This window comes from Ailuropoda melanoleuca, chromosome 3, assembly GCF_002007445.2.
Source record: "Ailuropoda melanoleuca isolate Jingjing chromosome 3, ASM200744v2, whole genome shotgun sequence".
Lineage (NCBI taxonomy): Eukaryota > Metazoa > Chordata > Mammalia > Carnivora > Ursidae > Ailuropoda > Ailuropoda melanoleuca.
The window spans coordinates 35,574,740-35,591,887 of record NC_048220.1 but is presented as its reverse complement, the minus strand read 5'-3'; the positions used below and the strand labels follow the sequence as shown (position 1 = coordinate 35,591,887).

At 40.2% G+C, this 17,148-nt stretch overlaps 2 protein-coding genes across 6 annotated transcripts in view; one reads left to right on the top strand and one right to left on the bottom strand.

Moving 5' to 3' along the window:
* PLPP1 (phospholipid phosphatase 1) overlaps window positions 1-5,822 on the top strand; it is a 91,342-nt gene extending 85,520 nt beyond the window's left edge. For both annotated transcript variants that reach the window (XM_002928074.4, XM_011235880.3), the window contains exons 5-6: window positions 4,777-4,953; window positions 5,416-5,822. In XM_002928074.4, coding sequence (XP_002928120.1) covers window positions 4,777-4,953; window positions 5,416-5,547 — 309 coding nt within the window. In that variant the 3' untranslated portion in view covers window positions 5,548-5,822. The remainder of the gene's footprint in view (window positions 1-4,776; window positions 4,954-5,415) is intronic.
* Window positions 5,777-17,148, bottom strand: part of MTREX (Mtr4 exosome RNA helicase) — a 94,723-nt gene continuing 83,351 nt past the window's right edge. For 3 of the 4 annotated variants that reach the window (XM_002928073.4, XM_034656238.1, XM_034656237.1), the window contains 4 exons: window positions 15,990-16,046; window positions 14,649-14,811; window positions 7,439-7,543; window positions 5,777-6,048 (listed from right to left, as the gene is read on the bottom strand). In XM_002928073.4, coding sequence (XP_002928119.1) covers window positions 5,996-6,048; window positions 7,439-7,543; window positions 14,649-14,811; window positions 15,990-16,046 — 378 coding nt within the window. In that variant the 3' untranslated portion in view covers window positions 5,777-5,995. Of the gene's footprint in view, window positions 6,049-7,438; window positions 7,544-14,648; window positions 14,812-15,403; window positions 15,854-15,887; window positions 16,047-17,148 lie in introns of those variants that run through there. The other variant, XR_004624068.1, reaches the window with a different exon arrangement.

The window sequence follows — 17,148 nt, the reverse complement described above, 5'->3', positions numbered from 1 at the left end:
TGGACCCTTTTTTTTTTTTTTTTTAAAGAGAGACTGGACGCTTGACCCTACATTGAGCAATTACATTTTCCTGACCAGAAGCCCTGTGTGGAAGAGTGACTCAGGGCCTGCCCTTGCTCATTTTGCTCTTGTTGTAAGGAAAAACTACATCTGGAACCTTCCTTTTTCACAAAGGCCAGTAGTGATGCCTGGTTTTAGTGAGGACATTCCTGGAGGATATTGGTAGATCATCCCCAACGCTAATTATCAAACTATTTTCTGCTTTCTACATCTGGGTTATGCACAGTCATTGGTTGTATCTGATTTTCCCTGAGCTCTCGCTCTGACACACTGCCTGGTCAGGAAAATAATGGTTCCCCTGCTGGAGAGATGGGGGGAAATTGAAATAGGCCTCACTGTGGTTTCCTTTTGAGGCCTTGAGGTTAATTTCCTCTCCAGGTTCTCCTGTGGTGGATGTCTATCCTGCCTCTTGAATAGATGAAAAAGTGGGCAGGGAGCAGTGTAAAGGTTGGTGAAGTATGTGATGTATCTTTGTTTTTCCTGTAACTTTATTCTCTGTTTGTGCCTCTTGGAAACCCACAAGCCTCTTGCCTTTTCCTGTGACAGCAGGGAGGACACTAGTGATAGGCTCAGTTGTTCCTTTCACAAACCTGACTTCTCTTTGCCTCTGGGGAGGACTTCAGTGACCAGCTGCAGGTTATTGCTTCCCTTCTGCCTTTTCTACCCTTTCTCTTATTTCTAGTTGGGAACTTTCTGCTTTGGAGCTTCTTTCACCACAAGGTTGGATGTTAGGATCAGGAGGGATTCAGAGGCTGAGAATTTCTCAGTAGGCAGTACTCTGTCCCCAACCAGTGGACCGAAATCCCCATGGGGCAGGTCCGTGGAGGCCAAACTGTAGCATGCTCAGAGAAGAATCTTAGAATGGGCCTGAGGAGAGCGACAGAGATGGGTAGATGAACCATTTTCAGCTTAGAGCAGGGGTTCACACCTTGTACTGTACACAGAAGGAAGTCATGGAAGTAAATCCCGTGCCCAATGCCAGACTGCTCTTAAAAAGGGGTCTTCAGTGGACATTTAATGTGTTTGTTCTCGGGAGATTTAAGTTTTTCTCACGGTTTGAAGCCCGGTGTATAAATACTATTCTCCTTCTCAGTTGAAACGTAAAACTCCTCCATCACTCAAGTCACAGAAATCCAAATTAAGAACAAAATGGGATTTTGATTGAACACAAGAGGTGGCTAGTAACTGGCATTTTATCTTTTGGTTGTAAGCAACGGACTCAGATCTCCCAGAGAAAAAATATTTGTTTTTTGTTTTTTAAAGATTTATTTATTTATTAGAGACAGAACACAGGGGGAGGGGCAGAGGGAGAGAAGCAGACTCCCCCACTGAGAAGGGAACCTGATGTGGGGCTCAATCCCAGGACCCTGTAATCGTGACCTGAGCTGAAATCAAGATTCGGACACTTAAGTGACTTGAGCCACCCAGGCGCCCCCAAAACAGTTTACAGTAAAGACACAGATGGGCTCGAACTACCATAGCACCAGGAACTAAACTGAACTTGCTCCGTCTCACCGGCTGCCTGGCTTTTTGGTGTGCCTGCCACTCTGCTCCATTCTTTGACCTCTCCTCATGGCTTGCTGTCCTTGCCCAACCATAGCTTTTGCTTCCTCCTAAGTTTAGTTTGCAAGTAGCCTATCCTGTATCCTTTAGGTGCTCTTTCCATACCTTCTGAAAAGAGAGAACTCGTTCATCTTTCCAGTGGAAATTCCAGAGGCAGAATACAGCCCAGCAGACCTCTGGGTCAGGCCTGTCACAAGTCCTCTTCAGTGCCCTCTCTGAAGAGAAGGCAGAGCTGTGTGGTCCAGATGGGGCTCCCCCTTCAACTGTGTGTGTGAAAGGACGGTTCCCTCCAGGAGGGGAATGTGTAAGTCACTGACACTGCCACCGAGTGTGTCCCGTACTATACACAACGTTGGAGAGTTCCTTAGTTCCTCTGAGTTTTAAGAGAATCACCTGGCTTCCTTACTTGCATGTGTTCAGTACGTACGCGATTAGCAGGCACGTGTGGGGAGGGGGGAGGTGCAGAGAGCGGAGTGTGCGAAGGCTGGGGCTTACAGAGCCTTATTATAAGCTTTAGCATTAAAGCAGGAGCTCTGTCCCTGTATCTATTACTAGAACAGCGGTGAGAGCTTCCAGCACTGTTTCTCTGAGGAGTTACGAACACAGACTTCCCTCAACAGAGTCTTGTTTTTAAAGGTACATGTATGATCCTCTTTCCTCTTAAAGGGCAAAGAATAGAATAAAGTGATAAATGATTCTGGGAAGCAGTTAAACGAGTGGTAGAGGAAGGCAAACCTCTAGTGCCTCCAGAGGGTGAGAAGGGCTTAACATGGAGGCACCAGGAAGATAGCACCATCTGGTTTGTTGAAGCCGCTGGTGTAGGAAAGACTTCTGCCTGGCAGCATGGGAGGAAAGTTGTCCAAGTCTGGAGTTGTGGGTATGTCAACTCTGGAACTCAAGTGATCCAAGGTCCAAGAAACTCAGTGTGTTTACCTCCCTGGGGTCTATTGAAATGGATGATTCTTCACAGCGATGAACAGGGCTGTAGCTAGGTGATGCCTGGTCTTCCCAGAGCTACACTGAGTATCTTGGACTCAGGGAAACAGCAGGCAAATAGGAAGCACACTCAATTAGCTAGCCTCACCCAGAGCTCAGAATTGTTCTGTGGCCACAGCCTGCATACACGCCACAGCCACTAGTCATCAGAGTGGCCAGAGCCTGGAGGGGAGGGTTAGGTGTGTAACCGCAATGGGGGGATTCCTAGTACCCCCTCAAGGTGAAATCATCTCATCTCTGGGTCGCCAGAGATGGGGGTAACATCTATACTTGGGTAGATGTGTAAGGAGAAAGTACCTTAGAGGGGTGAAGGTTTCACCTAAAGTACTTGGAAGCTTGAGTACTAATCCGTAAGTGAATGCTAATTATTTTCACAGGGATGTTGAGGAATTTTGGGGCAACCTACCTAAAATCAGGGTCTTTGGAAGGAAAATACTATTAGAAGGATTTTAGAATCCTAAACGAAGAAGGACCTTCAAAAACCTGTTTGAGTTTTCTTTGGGTTGGAAGCACAAAGGACTAGGTGTAAATCCATCATAGAGTTGGTATTGTGTTTTTCTTGCTTCGTCCTTAACAGAGAGAGGTGCAGTTCTCCCTAAGGTGCATTCGCGTATTTATAACTCAGAGGTATATAACCCATGCCTTTAACAGTTACATGAGAAGGCAGCTAAACTTTTGGGGAGTAACCTCCAGAACCTGGCTTCAGCCCCATCCAAGGTTATTCACCTTAAAATGAATAAAACATTTCCAGTGAAGACAGAACTAGTAAGGGGAATCTTACTGGCATGGGTGTGTTACCTAATTGGCTTCAGCTGCCAGATGCAAACTTTGCTTCAACCAGAACCAACTGTCTTCCCAATTCCAGAATCTTGAGACAAGCCTTTACCGTTTACATTTTTATAGCTTCAACAACAAACAAAAAAGGAAAGGAGGGGGTTCTGCAGAAAGCCAGGAGTACTTTAACCAGCTAATGAGTGCAATTCAGTCGAACAACTGGTATGCTCTTTCACAACCAGATGTTTCTACTGTAGAATACTCGATAAGGTTAGACAATCTCTGAGTTTTTGCGAGCTGCTGAGAACTGAATGCTCACTCACAGCAGTGTGCAAAGAACCGGGGATGGATTTGTGTTATCTATTTCAAGTAGGCAGTGTCTGTGGGCACAGCCAGATAGTTTTCTGAGGAGTGCATTTAATTAAGTGTATGAATCACAAATTACCAAACAGAACTTTTAAAATATATTTAAAAAGCATATTCTTATTAGAAATAAGGCAAAGAAATTTTTTTAAAAGACTAGCTTTTTTTTGTTTTTAAAGAAACCAGATTTGCTTAAAGGAAGTGATAGGAAAACTCTCCATACCCTGCTACATCACGGTCTTTAGGGATGCACCCAAGTCAAAGGCAGGCTGACAGAGAAAGGGGGAATTCTCAAAAGTCTGATGAATGTAGGGGAAAGTCATGGAACTTAAAGGACACGGTACTCATCAAAGACTAATTCATTGTTGGGTCAGGACTCAACTAGAACCTGTATTATTTAGGCAGATTATTAGATTTACTTAAAATACAGATTAGTCTCCACTGCCCTTTAAAATACCTGAGGAGAGTAGAACTCTCAAGTAAACTGAATGAATGAAACTTAGTCTCTAGACAGACTGGGCGGAAAACAGTAACTTGGCCCAGGGTAAGGACACCCCTGTGCTCAGAATGCTAGCAGTTTATCCCAAGACTTGGAACTAAGGATAACACTTGGCTGTGAATCAGAATTGTAACAGAGGCTGCAAGAGGAGGAGCTGTCCTTCAAATCTTAGAAAGTCATGAACAAGGAAACCCCTTGACCTGTTTACAATTTGAAAAGTAGTCTAGCCAGACAGGTACAGTCATGAACTGTTCTAAAGACAAATTTCTAGGGCCATCACTTTTTGGTTTGCTTATTTAAAGGGATTAAGCCTCAGGTGTTGATGAGAGTAAGAATGCTTGCCTAAAACCCTATTCTGTATACAATTTATACTCTGGTTATTTAATGGTTATTAATAGTAATGATTATTATATAATGACTTGATCATGTAAAACACCAACCCTTTAGGGGTGTGGTGATACTATATAAAGTTTCCAGTTGGTATGTTGAACTCTTTTCTTTATTCCTATGTTCTCTACTAGCTTTACCTTCAAGCCAGAATGAAGGGAGACTGGGCAAGACTCTTACGCCCCACACTGCAATTTGGTCTTGTTGCTGTGTCCATTTACGTGGGCCTCTCTCGCGTTTCTGACTACAAACACCACTGGAGTGATGTACTGACTGGACTCCTTCAAGGAGCCTTGGTTGCAATATTAGTTGTAAGTATACAGGGCGGCAGACTACGTCTTGATACTGATAAACACTGGGATAAGTAAGTAGAGAACCTGTCCCAGGGAGAAAACTACCCAAAGGCAAATAATGTGGCTCAGTAATTTTTACTGGGTAAATCACCCGATGTTATTAACAATGTTGCTTTTCCCAAAAGTTGTAAAAAAGGCTATGGCTATAGTGTTTTGTTTTTGGCATGAATTGCAGAATAACCTATGTGCTAACAGAGTAAAGCTACTTACTCAAGACCTAACTAAGCAACTCTCAATTTAAAAGAATTTCTTTTAACAAAACTTCCTGTTAGTCACTTATTTTTTGTACCCTTTCTCTCTTGTAAGGTTGATACTTACTTTTGCCAACTGCTTGTCACAACTATGTATATGGTTTTTAAACTGAAATTACATCATTAAATACTTTTGTCCCATTCTAAGTTTTTAACTTCTTTTCTGTAGGCTGTGTATGTATCCGATTTCTTCAAGGAGAGAAATTCTCCTTTTAAAGAAAGGAAAGAGGAGGACTCCCATACAACTCTGCACGAAACCCCGACGACGGGCAATCACTTCAGGAACAGTCACCAACCCTGAAGGTAGCAGAGCACGCAGATAAAGCTGGCCCGCTTTCTAAAGGAAAACGATTGCAACCACAAGGCAAGAGGATGCGTTTTCTTCACGGTGTACAAGCCTTTAAGGGACTGCTGCTGCTATACCTCTCAGATGCCCACTTTACCTGTGTGTATATAGTTCCAGTTAACACAATGGTTCTCTAATAGCTCTAAGTTCATTAAAAGAAATTTCAAGCCTTTCACTAAAACAATACCCACCTGTACATTTTTTATTAAAAAAAATGTAATGCTTATGTACAAATGTGTATGTAATAATATGCTTTCTTAGAATGACGCCTGATTGAAGTATAATACATACTGAAATGTTTGAGTACAACTGCCTTGAGATGGAAGAACCAAATCAACACTTCTGTGAGCACGGTAATCAGGTGGTGAAAGATTTAAAATCCCACATTCGTTTAGCTGACTCTTTATAAGTAGAGGCTGGCAGCAAACACAATATCTCTCTTGATTTTGGTGATTCCTAAGAGAAAAGAAAAGACGGTTTAAGCTTCCTAAACCGCAAAGACTAATTCCCCTCTGGTGGGGTTTTAATACAACAATCCCAATGATACAAAACGCTGCTGATCTAAAAGATAGAGGAGTTCACAGCCACCTCTGAGAGGAGAGGAGGGTAACTCAGCAACCAGACTCCTGCTCTTGTGACACTCGACTCGGAAGTACCTGTGTCTCTGTGTGTGCGCAGGGCCGTGACGGTGTTTCAGACTATGCACAAAGACTCACTGAGGGAAGGACTAAACCATCAAAAGTAGTTAGTTGACCCAAAAGCATGAATTTTCAGCCTACTTCAGGAGACACTTTATTTTTCACTTACCACGTGAGATTCTTTCTGGACTAAGGCAGGACAAACATAAGTTTTACTGAAAAAGTTTACATAACTAAACAAACTCTGGTTGATTGATTAAACAGGTCTGCCCCATCAACCGCATGGCAACAGTGCCCAGTTTTTGCACACCTCTTCTTAGGACATGGTTAGCAGAAATCATGAGGGGTTGTGAGTATATGAGCAACTAACTCAGAACAACAAGGTAGCTGCTATTCTTTGATGTGTTAAGTCACAGCCCTTTTTCCTGGCAAATATTCAAACGGAATAACTGTAAGCATGTTAGATACTCCCTCTCGCCCCCTGCCCGCCTCCATCACTTGGACTGGCGATCCTTTTTTTTCTGGTCTTCCTACCTTCTACCTTGCTCATCTACAGACTTTGCTACAATGCAGCAGCAAGGACTGCCAGAGCACACCGCTCCTGTGGTCAAAACCTCCAATCATTTCAGGAAAAAGCTGGGGGCCGGGGCGGGGTAACATGATCGTCTCTTTTCTCCTTCCTACTATTCTACTCAGGGCTCACTCTGCTCTAGCCACACCAGTATCTTGCTGTTTGCTTACGTCTATCAAGCATACACGAAGGGCCTCAACACTACCTTCTGATTGGAAGCCCTAGGCCATCTCACCCATCCCTCAATTCCTACCGTCTCTTCCTTTCTTCTCCAGACATCACCACCTGAAATATTTTAATTGTTGACTTGTTTATTGTATGCCTCCCCACACTAGAATGTAAGCTCCATGAAGGCAGGGATTCGTGGGGTTTTTTTTTTGTTGTTCACTGCTGTATCCCCTGGTGCTTAAAACCATGCCTGCACATAGTACACAATAAATATTTATAAATGATTATATATAAAATCTCAAAACTTCTTCCCACAGAGACACACTAAAATTGCTTAAGTATTACTAGATGGCCCTCCATGGCATTCAAGCGAAGAGCATCTGAAAATTCTTCCTACATTGTGGCCAAGAACTTAAGTCTCAAAAGATTGCCTTAATTATTAGAAAAAGCTTACAGACCGGATACTGACCTTCTGCAAATTTGTTTTCCAGCTCAGTGTTTCCAATGGCTTTTGCTGCTTGACACATCTGTCGAAGTAGTTCTTCCAGTCGCCTCATACAACGAATTATGCTGCCTGTAAAGAAAAAGAAACAAATCAGTTGAAAAGTGGAAATAACCAGAACAGTAGAACTTTTGTTAGAGGCAAGAAAGGAGAACATGGGATGATTAACTAATAGTACTTTGAGGGACTTTCCCATGCAGTAAATGAGGTTGCAGACTTGACAGGCTGCCTGGCAGGCACTAGGAAAGATACAAACACAAAAAGTTTAATTTCCCATCCTTGACTAATGGTGGCGAGTCCTAATTTATTATAATGTGTTCACATTTGCTCTTGTAAGTATACAAAATGCCCTGGGAGCAGGGGGGAGAGCAACTCTGGGTTAAGGCCAACAAAGATCACATAGAACCTGGGTCTGTCAGAATGAGGAGGTCTCTGTCAGACAGCAATAGGGAAGACCACTGAGGCAATGCAGAGAAGCGTGACGAAGTGCAGCTACTCCAGGACCCTGAGGGTGGCCTACTGAGGTATCTGGATACCATCCTGTGAGGAGAATGCAACTGAAGATTTTTTTTTTTTTTAAAGATTTTATTTATTCGACAGAGATAGAGACAGCCAGCGAGAGAGGGAACACAAGCAGGGGGAGTGGGAGAGGAAGAAGCAGGCTCATAGCAGAGGAGCCTGATGTGGGGCTCGATCCCATAACGCCGGGATCACGCCCTGAGCCGAAGGCAGACGCTTAACCACTGTGCCACTCAGGCGCCCCAGCAACTGAAAATTTTTAAGCAGTGGACGAGTAACGGGATCAGATCTGTCCATTCATTCATTCATTCATTCATTCTTATTCATTTGAGAGCAAGAGACACAGCACAAGCAGGGGGAGCCTCAGAGGGAGAGGGAGAAGCAGACTCCCTGCTGAGCAGGGAGCGGGACACGGGGCTTGATCCCAGGACCCTAGAGGTCATGACCTAAGCCGAAGCCAGACACTTAACAGACTGAGCCACCCAGGAGACCCAGATTGTCATCTTAAAGGTGCAATCATTCATTCTTCTTGACCTTAAATAGACTTTTATCAGTGCTTTCTTCACATAGTGTGTCCTCAAGGGAGCACAAAGGAGGAGATAAATCTCTTCCCACTGGATTTGATTCCCTGAGATCAGTGGTTTTGTTGTTTTATCAAAGCTGAAGCCGTAAACATCATTTGACTTCTACCACACTTGAGCAAGGAGGGGCCTGGGATTCTTTCTCAAAGAGCTATCTGCTTAAGTTTAAAACTCTTGGGACTTTGTGTAATACATTAGAAATATCAGTTCTGTCTGATACGCAAGGTATGAACTCCTACTTTAAGTCCTTACCATTATTAAACTCCTTATAACACTGAAATAATACATCAGCATTTATCAAGTTCTTGTAATACACTCACTGTGCACGGTTGAGTTTGCCTTCTTAATGCCCTCCATGTTCTCTTCCACTGTGCCCAGTGGTTGAAGGGAAACTGGGGAGAGTTAACTCAGAGAATGTAATCTGAGCTTAGATGAAGGCAAAAACAAAAGCCATTTGCCCAACAGAGTCTGCATAATGCAGCAGCAAGTGTCCACACACATGGAGAGCACCTTCTCTCCCTGTGGGACAACGTTCCTGGCTGCTGAACCCACCAACGGGCCAGAGTAATGAAAACACAGCGATGCTACTTCATATTCTGGGAGGTCCGTGGGATGACACTGGTAAGGAAGATGACCAGCACACAGGTTACCTTCAAAGAAAAACGGGGATAATACCCTTCCATCGCCTACCTGTAGGATGTTCACCTAGTTTAGATTTGGTTCAAAAGAGCGAACTGGGACACCAGGAATTAAGAGGAAAAAAAAAGACTCAATGGATACCCAGGTTCTAGCCCAGATTCTGCCACTAAGTAATGACGCTCTGTGACCTAGGCCCTTACCCCATTCTCATTTCCCTTTCTCATTTCTAAGATACATAACAATACTCTTCAAACAGAGAGCCTGATCTACCTAACTCTGATTTTATGTCACTTGAGATAAGAAATGTACAAATTCTTTGACACTGGCAAAACTCTGAAGGAATAAACTGTCATGATACAGCCCTTTAGCCAAAATATTCAAAGTCCATAGGGTTTTTTGTTGTCCTCCTCTCATTAAAAGGTTCATGGAGTTCTGGGAGAGAACTCCAGCTCTCAAATACAGCCTATTTCCACTACACAACTCTGTCAAAGTTATTTAGTGCCTAGCAAGGGACTTCATAAAAGTCAACAGCAAAAGGACAACCAGAACAGATCATAAATTCTGTAAAATCCAACTAATCACATATATACACATAAAACCCTGAAGACTTTCTTGTATTACTGGAAAGTAAAGTTACCGACGTTCCTAGAGACATTTAGGCATCAAAGAAAAGAGAAATTAGGCTTAATGTGTTTCAAGAAAAAAAGGGTGATGTCCAACATTTTCTGAATACTTACTTTGTGGTAGGTCTATAATACATATTTCATGTAAAACTTCTCATTTGACATTTACAATTTGACAAGTACTGTCATCCTCATTTTACAGAGAGGGAAAAGGAGAAAGGGAAGTTGCATACATAACTTGACCAAGGTCAGAGCTAGGAGTAAATGATGGAGTCAGGATTTGAATCCAGACCAAAGATTGGAGATGCCAAGCATTTAACCATATTGCAGTGCCTCAGAGAAATGATATACCTATATCTTCTAAATTTTCTATAATGTGTATTACTTTATTAATTTCATTTTATAATTTAGTTTATACATTTAAAGTAAGAAAAACTGTAAATACAAGTTTTTTAAAAGGTTTGAGAGCACACATGTGCAAGTGAGGGGAGGGGCAAAGGGAGATGGAAAGAGAATCCTCAAGCAGACTTCCTACTGAGCATGGAGCCTGATGTGGGGCTTGATCCCAGGACCCTGAGATCATGACCTGAGCCAAAATCAAGAGTCAGCTGCTTAACCCTCTGAGCCACCCAGGTCCTGCAATATTTTTAAGTGTTTTAGGCTCTAAAAGCTCTTCACTTCTGTAAAAATCTTCATTGCCAGGTAGTGCCAAAGAATTTACATTAATGGGTTTCTAGAAGTAGTAAACAGTTAAACTGGCAAGTAGAATCCAGTCAAATAGAGAGGTCTGTTTTCTCAATCAGTCAAAGTACCGGTGTCTTGTATAATATCAGCAAAATAAGACAACACGTTACTGTGGATCGAGATGGAAATGGGGAGTAAGGAACTGAAAATGGTCTATTCTCAACTGCTCCTGAGCCTGGCTGTAAAAGGAATGAGGATTGAGGATTAGTCAGAATTCAATTTCTCTACTCTAGCCCCTGGCCCACGACAACCATTAATCTCCTTTGTCTCTATGGATTTGCCTATTCCATACATTTCATACAAGTGAAATTATACAACAGGTAGCCTCTGTGTCTGCCTTTTTTTTACTTAGAACCTTAATGTGTTCAGATTTCATCCACATTTTAGCATTAATCAGTACTTCATTCCTTTTTATAGCTGAATACTACATTATACTGATATACCACAATTCATTCATCCACTGATGGACATTTGGGCACACATGCAATCCTCAGATTCATCTGGTTCTTGAACAGAACAGTATCATTCTCATTGAGGATGGAAAGCAACACCTTTCTCTGAACAGTGTTTCTACCTCCGGCTTTCTGGCGTTCCACAAAGTGGTCCCCCACAGTTCATGTCCTGAATCTGGTTTAATATTCTATCTAGGTGGTTTTAATGAGTCTGATCAGATGTCAGGATCACAAATGTATTTTCCTGCACATATTTACCACTGGATCCCAGCTTAGGCTAAACCCTTTCTGGAGGGCAGAGACTGCTGCTCACGGCGCACCCAGTACAGGACCTGACTTCCCACTACAGTCTCAGTCATTATTCATCACATGTGTAAGTATCAAGTACTAATTTCTAAGTAATTAGTACTAAAATTTTGCCAAAAGTGAAACAGAAATGATACACGTTAATAAATGGTTACTCTATTATTATTAGCAAAAGTATTTCTAAGGCAAATCCACTGGAAAATCCCTAATGACACTGATGTCCCCTGACCTAGGGAAGGGTAAAACTATGCCAGCTGAAAGGCATTTGAGAAGAGCGTGAGTGGAGGCCGAGTGTGGGAATGTACTACATGGTGAACCGTTTCAAGTGAGGGCACATGCCGTTAGGAGAGCTCCTGTGACGAAGTAAGTAGAAAAGCAAGTCCTTCGTGTGTACTGGAAGAGTACAATACTGTTGTTTACACAGAAATAAAATTTAACAGCCTCTGAAAGCTTACAGTGGATCTACTACATGAATCAGACTGAAACCCTAGGCTGGAGCCCCTACAAATTCTGTTTTAAATTGCTCTTCCAATTTAGTTTGATAGAAATAAGAAACAACCACATTCTTATCATTTTTTTCAGGGTGATAACAGAGGACATAATTATTTGTATGAAGTCTTCAAAATTCCTCAACTGAATCACAGCGTAAGCTCTTCTCCTGCATTAGGCATCCTCTCAAACACACGGTATTCATCATTAAAATGTTAACTTGTGCCAGATAATGTTTGGAAAATACTTAAAACTACTTCTGAGGCTCAGGACATGAAATGATCAGACACATTTTCATATAAAAAGAAAATTAAGAATCTAACTGGAAACAAATATGGTTTGAGTGAAGGGCATTTTAAAGTTCCAATGCAATCATTTTCTGCCCATAAAAGTAAAGACACAATGTACCATGGGCTAGAGCTTTGATTACAGTATTTTTCCAATTATATAAAGCATGTACAATAACAAGATGAAGAGAGAATGGCTATGCTGAAATGGAAGAACTAAATAGCAGGGTCAAAAGCGGGGGCACACAGTATGCTGGAAAAAGGAAATACTCTAAGTAAATCGAGGTTCTCAGTTATTTTTTTGCTGTTTATGTTTTATTTCTAAGAGTTAATATATAGTCCATCCCAATTTTAGAAAAACTATAGCTGATACAATGGCACCCACACCAGAAAAACATGAAGATTACGCTGATGTTAGACCCAACTTCAAGTTATAGTTACAAACGGAATTCCTCAGATTTTCAAACTTCGATTCCTCATGCAAAGTGTGATGCAGAAATAGCTCCAAGGAACGGAAAGGGGGCAAAACAGATTTCAGGAATGCCAGTATGCTCTGAAAACCTGCAAACTCTCACCAATTTTAGCAGGTTCAGATCTGTCTTCCTATACTGTGATAACTCTTCCATTTAAGTATGAAGAACAGAAAAAATAGTCCACAAGGACAATTTTTTGGGGCTCCCTACAGGTGGTCTGTTGCCTCTTGATTTTTCTTCAAACAAAACAAACTACTCTCCGCTACGAACCACTATCATGTCATTGTGTCTGACTTCTCAGAGAAGCAGATATTCTATAAATATGAGCTATTAACTAGTCTTGGAATTATTTAGGCATAGAAGAGTCATTAGTTTCATCCTCATGTTCCAAAAAAGATGCCAGATTCAAGAGTGGTGATGCTGTATGACTGCCTTTGCACCCTCACACCACACAAGCGGTCATATATTTACCTAGGTTCCTGTGTGGGAAGCAGTGTTCACAAGTGAGGTGAGTGTCATGCTTCCCTCTTCTCATATCCTCAGCTATTGCTCCCCACCGTGAGTGATTACAGACCTCCTTACCATTCCTACAAGCATGAACTGTCAGTGGATGGAAATGGTACGATCTAGGTCAGGATTTAAGAAGTCTCCAGGTGATCCAAAATTCAAGGATAAGGCATTATGGTGCCTGGATGAAGTTATTAACTACCATGTGACTTGCAATCAGAAAGGCCGGGGTTCAAATCATAGTGCCATCATACACCACACCTCTGTCACCTTGGGCAATTTACTTTTTAAAAGCTCAGCTTCCTTGTGCCAAGTAGAAATAGTATCTACTCCGAGCTGCCACTTTGGTGTTTAGGTCTAAATTATATAAAGTGCTGAGCACAATGCCTGGCACACAGTAATCACTTAATAAATAATGATGGTCCCAAGTAAGAGAATGCAGTACTCAGAGCAAGATTTTGGAACCACATTACTAAATGATCATTTAATGGAGGCTTAGAAATAAATTTCATGACACCATATACCAGGACACTGTAATAAAAAAAAATACTATAAAACCATGAAGTTCAGCGTAATATAGTAAAGGCTAATAGTTGAAAATTTGACCTATGCATCATAAAAATCCATGATTCATAAACTCAGTGAACTATTGTCTTTAATAGTATCTGTTAAAAAGCATACAGCATCAGATGTGTCAAAAATAAAATTTTTCTTAAAAGAGAGCTACAAACAATAGCACTTTAAATATTCTTATAATAATCACTATGAAGTCCAAGCTCATTTACTTTCATTTTTAAAAAGTTCAATGTAAATATCTAACTTAGTAAATATTCACCATTATAAATATCTATATAAGCCAATCGTTTTGAAATGAATAAAAAATTTCTAAAATGGTCTCCTTTAGATACTGTGTTTTTTCCCTTTTTTTTTTTTTTTTAAGATTTATTTATTTATTAGAGACAGCCAGCGAGAGAGGGAACACAAGCAGGGGGAGTGGGAGAGGAAGAAGCAGGCTCCTAGTCGAGGAGCCTGACGTGGGGCTCAATCCCAGAACGCCAGGATCACGCCCTGAGCCGAAGGCAGACGCTTAATGACTGTGCCACCCAGGCGCCCCTTTTTTCCCCTTCTTGTAATTATTACTATTATTTCTTTTCTATTCCCTCTACCTTTATTTTTTGTTTTAAAATTTCTATTCAGTTGAATAACAATTATTCTTTGTCTTTTAAAGACATTTTAAAAAGACTGCTCATTAGCCTGCTTCATGCTAAAGCACCATCTCACTGAGGCCAAGTCTGTTATTAGAAATGCAACGATGGACAGCATTTTCAGCTCTGCTTTCTTTCAGTGGACTTAATATAGCAAGCGTTTAGATTACTGCCAAGAGATCAAACAAACAAACAAACAAAAAAACCTCAAATGAACCTGAGTTACTAGGATCAGCTGTTTATCTGTGATGGCATTACCATTCCATATTATTCTTGTTTAGTTAAAACAATGCCATCCTGAGTATATTTCTTGTATCAGTAAGGAATGTATGTATACAGAATTTAAACATACCTTCAAAGACATCTGTCATTTTGCAGATATGGGCAAATGTAGCTCCAGTTGCCCAGGTATATACTACATCCATTAAGTGAGGTTTGAATGAGCTTAGGTATGTTTCTTCATCAATTTCCAGTTTGGCTTCTGCTGAAACTTTTGCAATTCTTTTAGCACATTCCTTTGAAAACAAAAGATTTACTCAGCATTTCTTACTTAGGATCTTCCATGTACTTTTTTTCTTTAGGTTTCCAGAGCCAGAATTACACAAGGTCCCTTTTTCTTCCTACGTTCTTATGCCCACAGTTTGGATACTCTGTGCTTCTAAGTAGCTACGGTGCCTTTTCCAATGCTAAGTGATCCAACTGCAATGTTTCCCCAGTACACTGAAGTAATTAATTAAGAAAAATTTATCAAGAGTGTGATTTTCACCCAGTTAAACTTTTTTTTAATAAAAAAAATAGAAGCTCTTCATTAAAGTCATTCAAGAGTAGCATTTAATTAATCTCTAAATATTTCATTAACAGCAACCAAAAAAACCCCCAAAGGCATCAATAGCAAAACAGACTCAGAAGAACACAAATCCTATGACAAAATAATGCTTTTCCCCAATAATGCTTTAAAAAATATAAATCTTAATCCCCCCTCCCCAACAGTGAGATATTTAGATTCATTCTTTTCTCCTTGGTAATATAAAAGGTCAAAACCACCTAGTCCTGTATAAACTCCTCTGGTTCTGGAAGTTTAAATTTCTTTGTAATAAGGGATATTAAATGTTTCACTGAAGAGGCTCTTTTTATGACTCACTTCTCCTCTCTTGCAGTGTCATATAGTTCATCTTTCCCCATCTTTCTAATGTTAAAAGGTAGATAAAATCAGTTCATCATAAGAAAATCATAACACACACAAATTCATTACTATAAGCTACTGGGGCTTTAAGGACCCAGGGATAATTAATTTCTTAGGATAAAACATATTTTGTTTATTTTGTTGTAAACTACAATGGAAAAACATACAAAAAAATTAAGCTAACTAATCCTAGTCCATCAAGATGCCATTCTTAATACCAAGGAAAACAATGCAGGCACTGAGTTGTTGATACCGCCTATCTACATTATGCAGTATTAAATCTACACTCATAGTAACTCAATACAATTTATTACACTGGTGGGGGAGAATGTTTAATTATTAAAGTGAAAATCACAAATGATAGCATTAAATGACAAGATTAACACCAAGTAACATATTTAATCTTGAAGGAAGTGGTCTCTGTGGAATGATAAATAATAGGATTAGACTGTCAGAAATGTCCATTTTACATTTACTATTCATAAAACATGCAGTTCAAAATACTCTTACCTGCATTTGACGAAGTGGTCCTGCTAACTGCTCTGTTAATTTAGGCATCTCACTAGACTATGAAAGAAAGGATATAAAGATCCAAGCTTAAAATGCCTTCTGCTGTAACAAAACAAAGCCTTCACGATATCCATCAATATCAAATTATAAGACCTTAGTTAATTAGCATTTAGAGTTTCTAATGATCTTAGTTGATGTAAGCAAAATTGCCACTCCTTTCATCCTAAATTATATTTCAGAGGAAAATATTACACTGCTAAATTTACAATTTACCAGCTATTTTCTGTGACCACAAATGGAATGGAGGGAGACAAATATTATGAACACCCACAGTAGTTTAGTTACATCAAAATTATTATAAAACTATTTTATCACAGTTTGATTTTGGAATAGTTTTGGCTCCTAGGCAACTCTCATTCTGTGGAAACCAAAAATTTGGGACAAAGATCATTAAAAGTAGACAAAACTTTCATCACCATTTGACATAATCTGTGTGTTACTTTACTTCTTTATTGTTTACCTTCAGCTATGAGCATAACCGCATCAGGAAAGCAAAAATTTCTGCTGTATCTCTAGTGCCTAGATTTGGGCACTGCACACAGTGGATTTTTAATAAATATTGGTAGTTGATATATATAAAGATCGTATTTAATCTTTAAATTACTTTTAATGATATAAAAAATGCATGGACACAGTTTTAGAAAGAACACATTTCTAAAAAGAAGTCAGTATATTAAGCAGACTTTTTCATACTTATAACAAGTACCTTACTATGTTTAACCTTTCCATCTGGCTAGAAAACATTCTTCTAAAAGCATCAACAAAATCCATGTGACTTGTAGTGTTAATTTTCCATCTTGATGTTGAAAGGCACCACCGCAAAAATTGATGACACTCCATATAATACAGTGTGGTTTCACTAAACAAATCTTAATTAACCACATAGAGTGACATCTTGCCCACAAATTTCAGAATAATGGTTTGGTTAAGCCCAACTCCTTTGAAGAGGTAACATACTTGGGCTCTCAGGAAACAGGACTTTTACAGTGCCATATTAAAAACAAAAGAGCAAAGGAAAGAAATTAGCTATAAGACAAAGTCTTACACAAGCTGAAGGGCACCAATCCCCAAATCATCTTCAAACCTTAGGTCTTTTCAG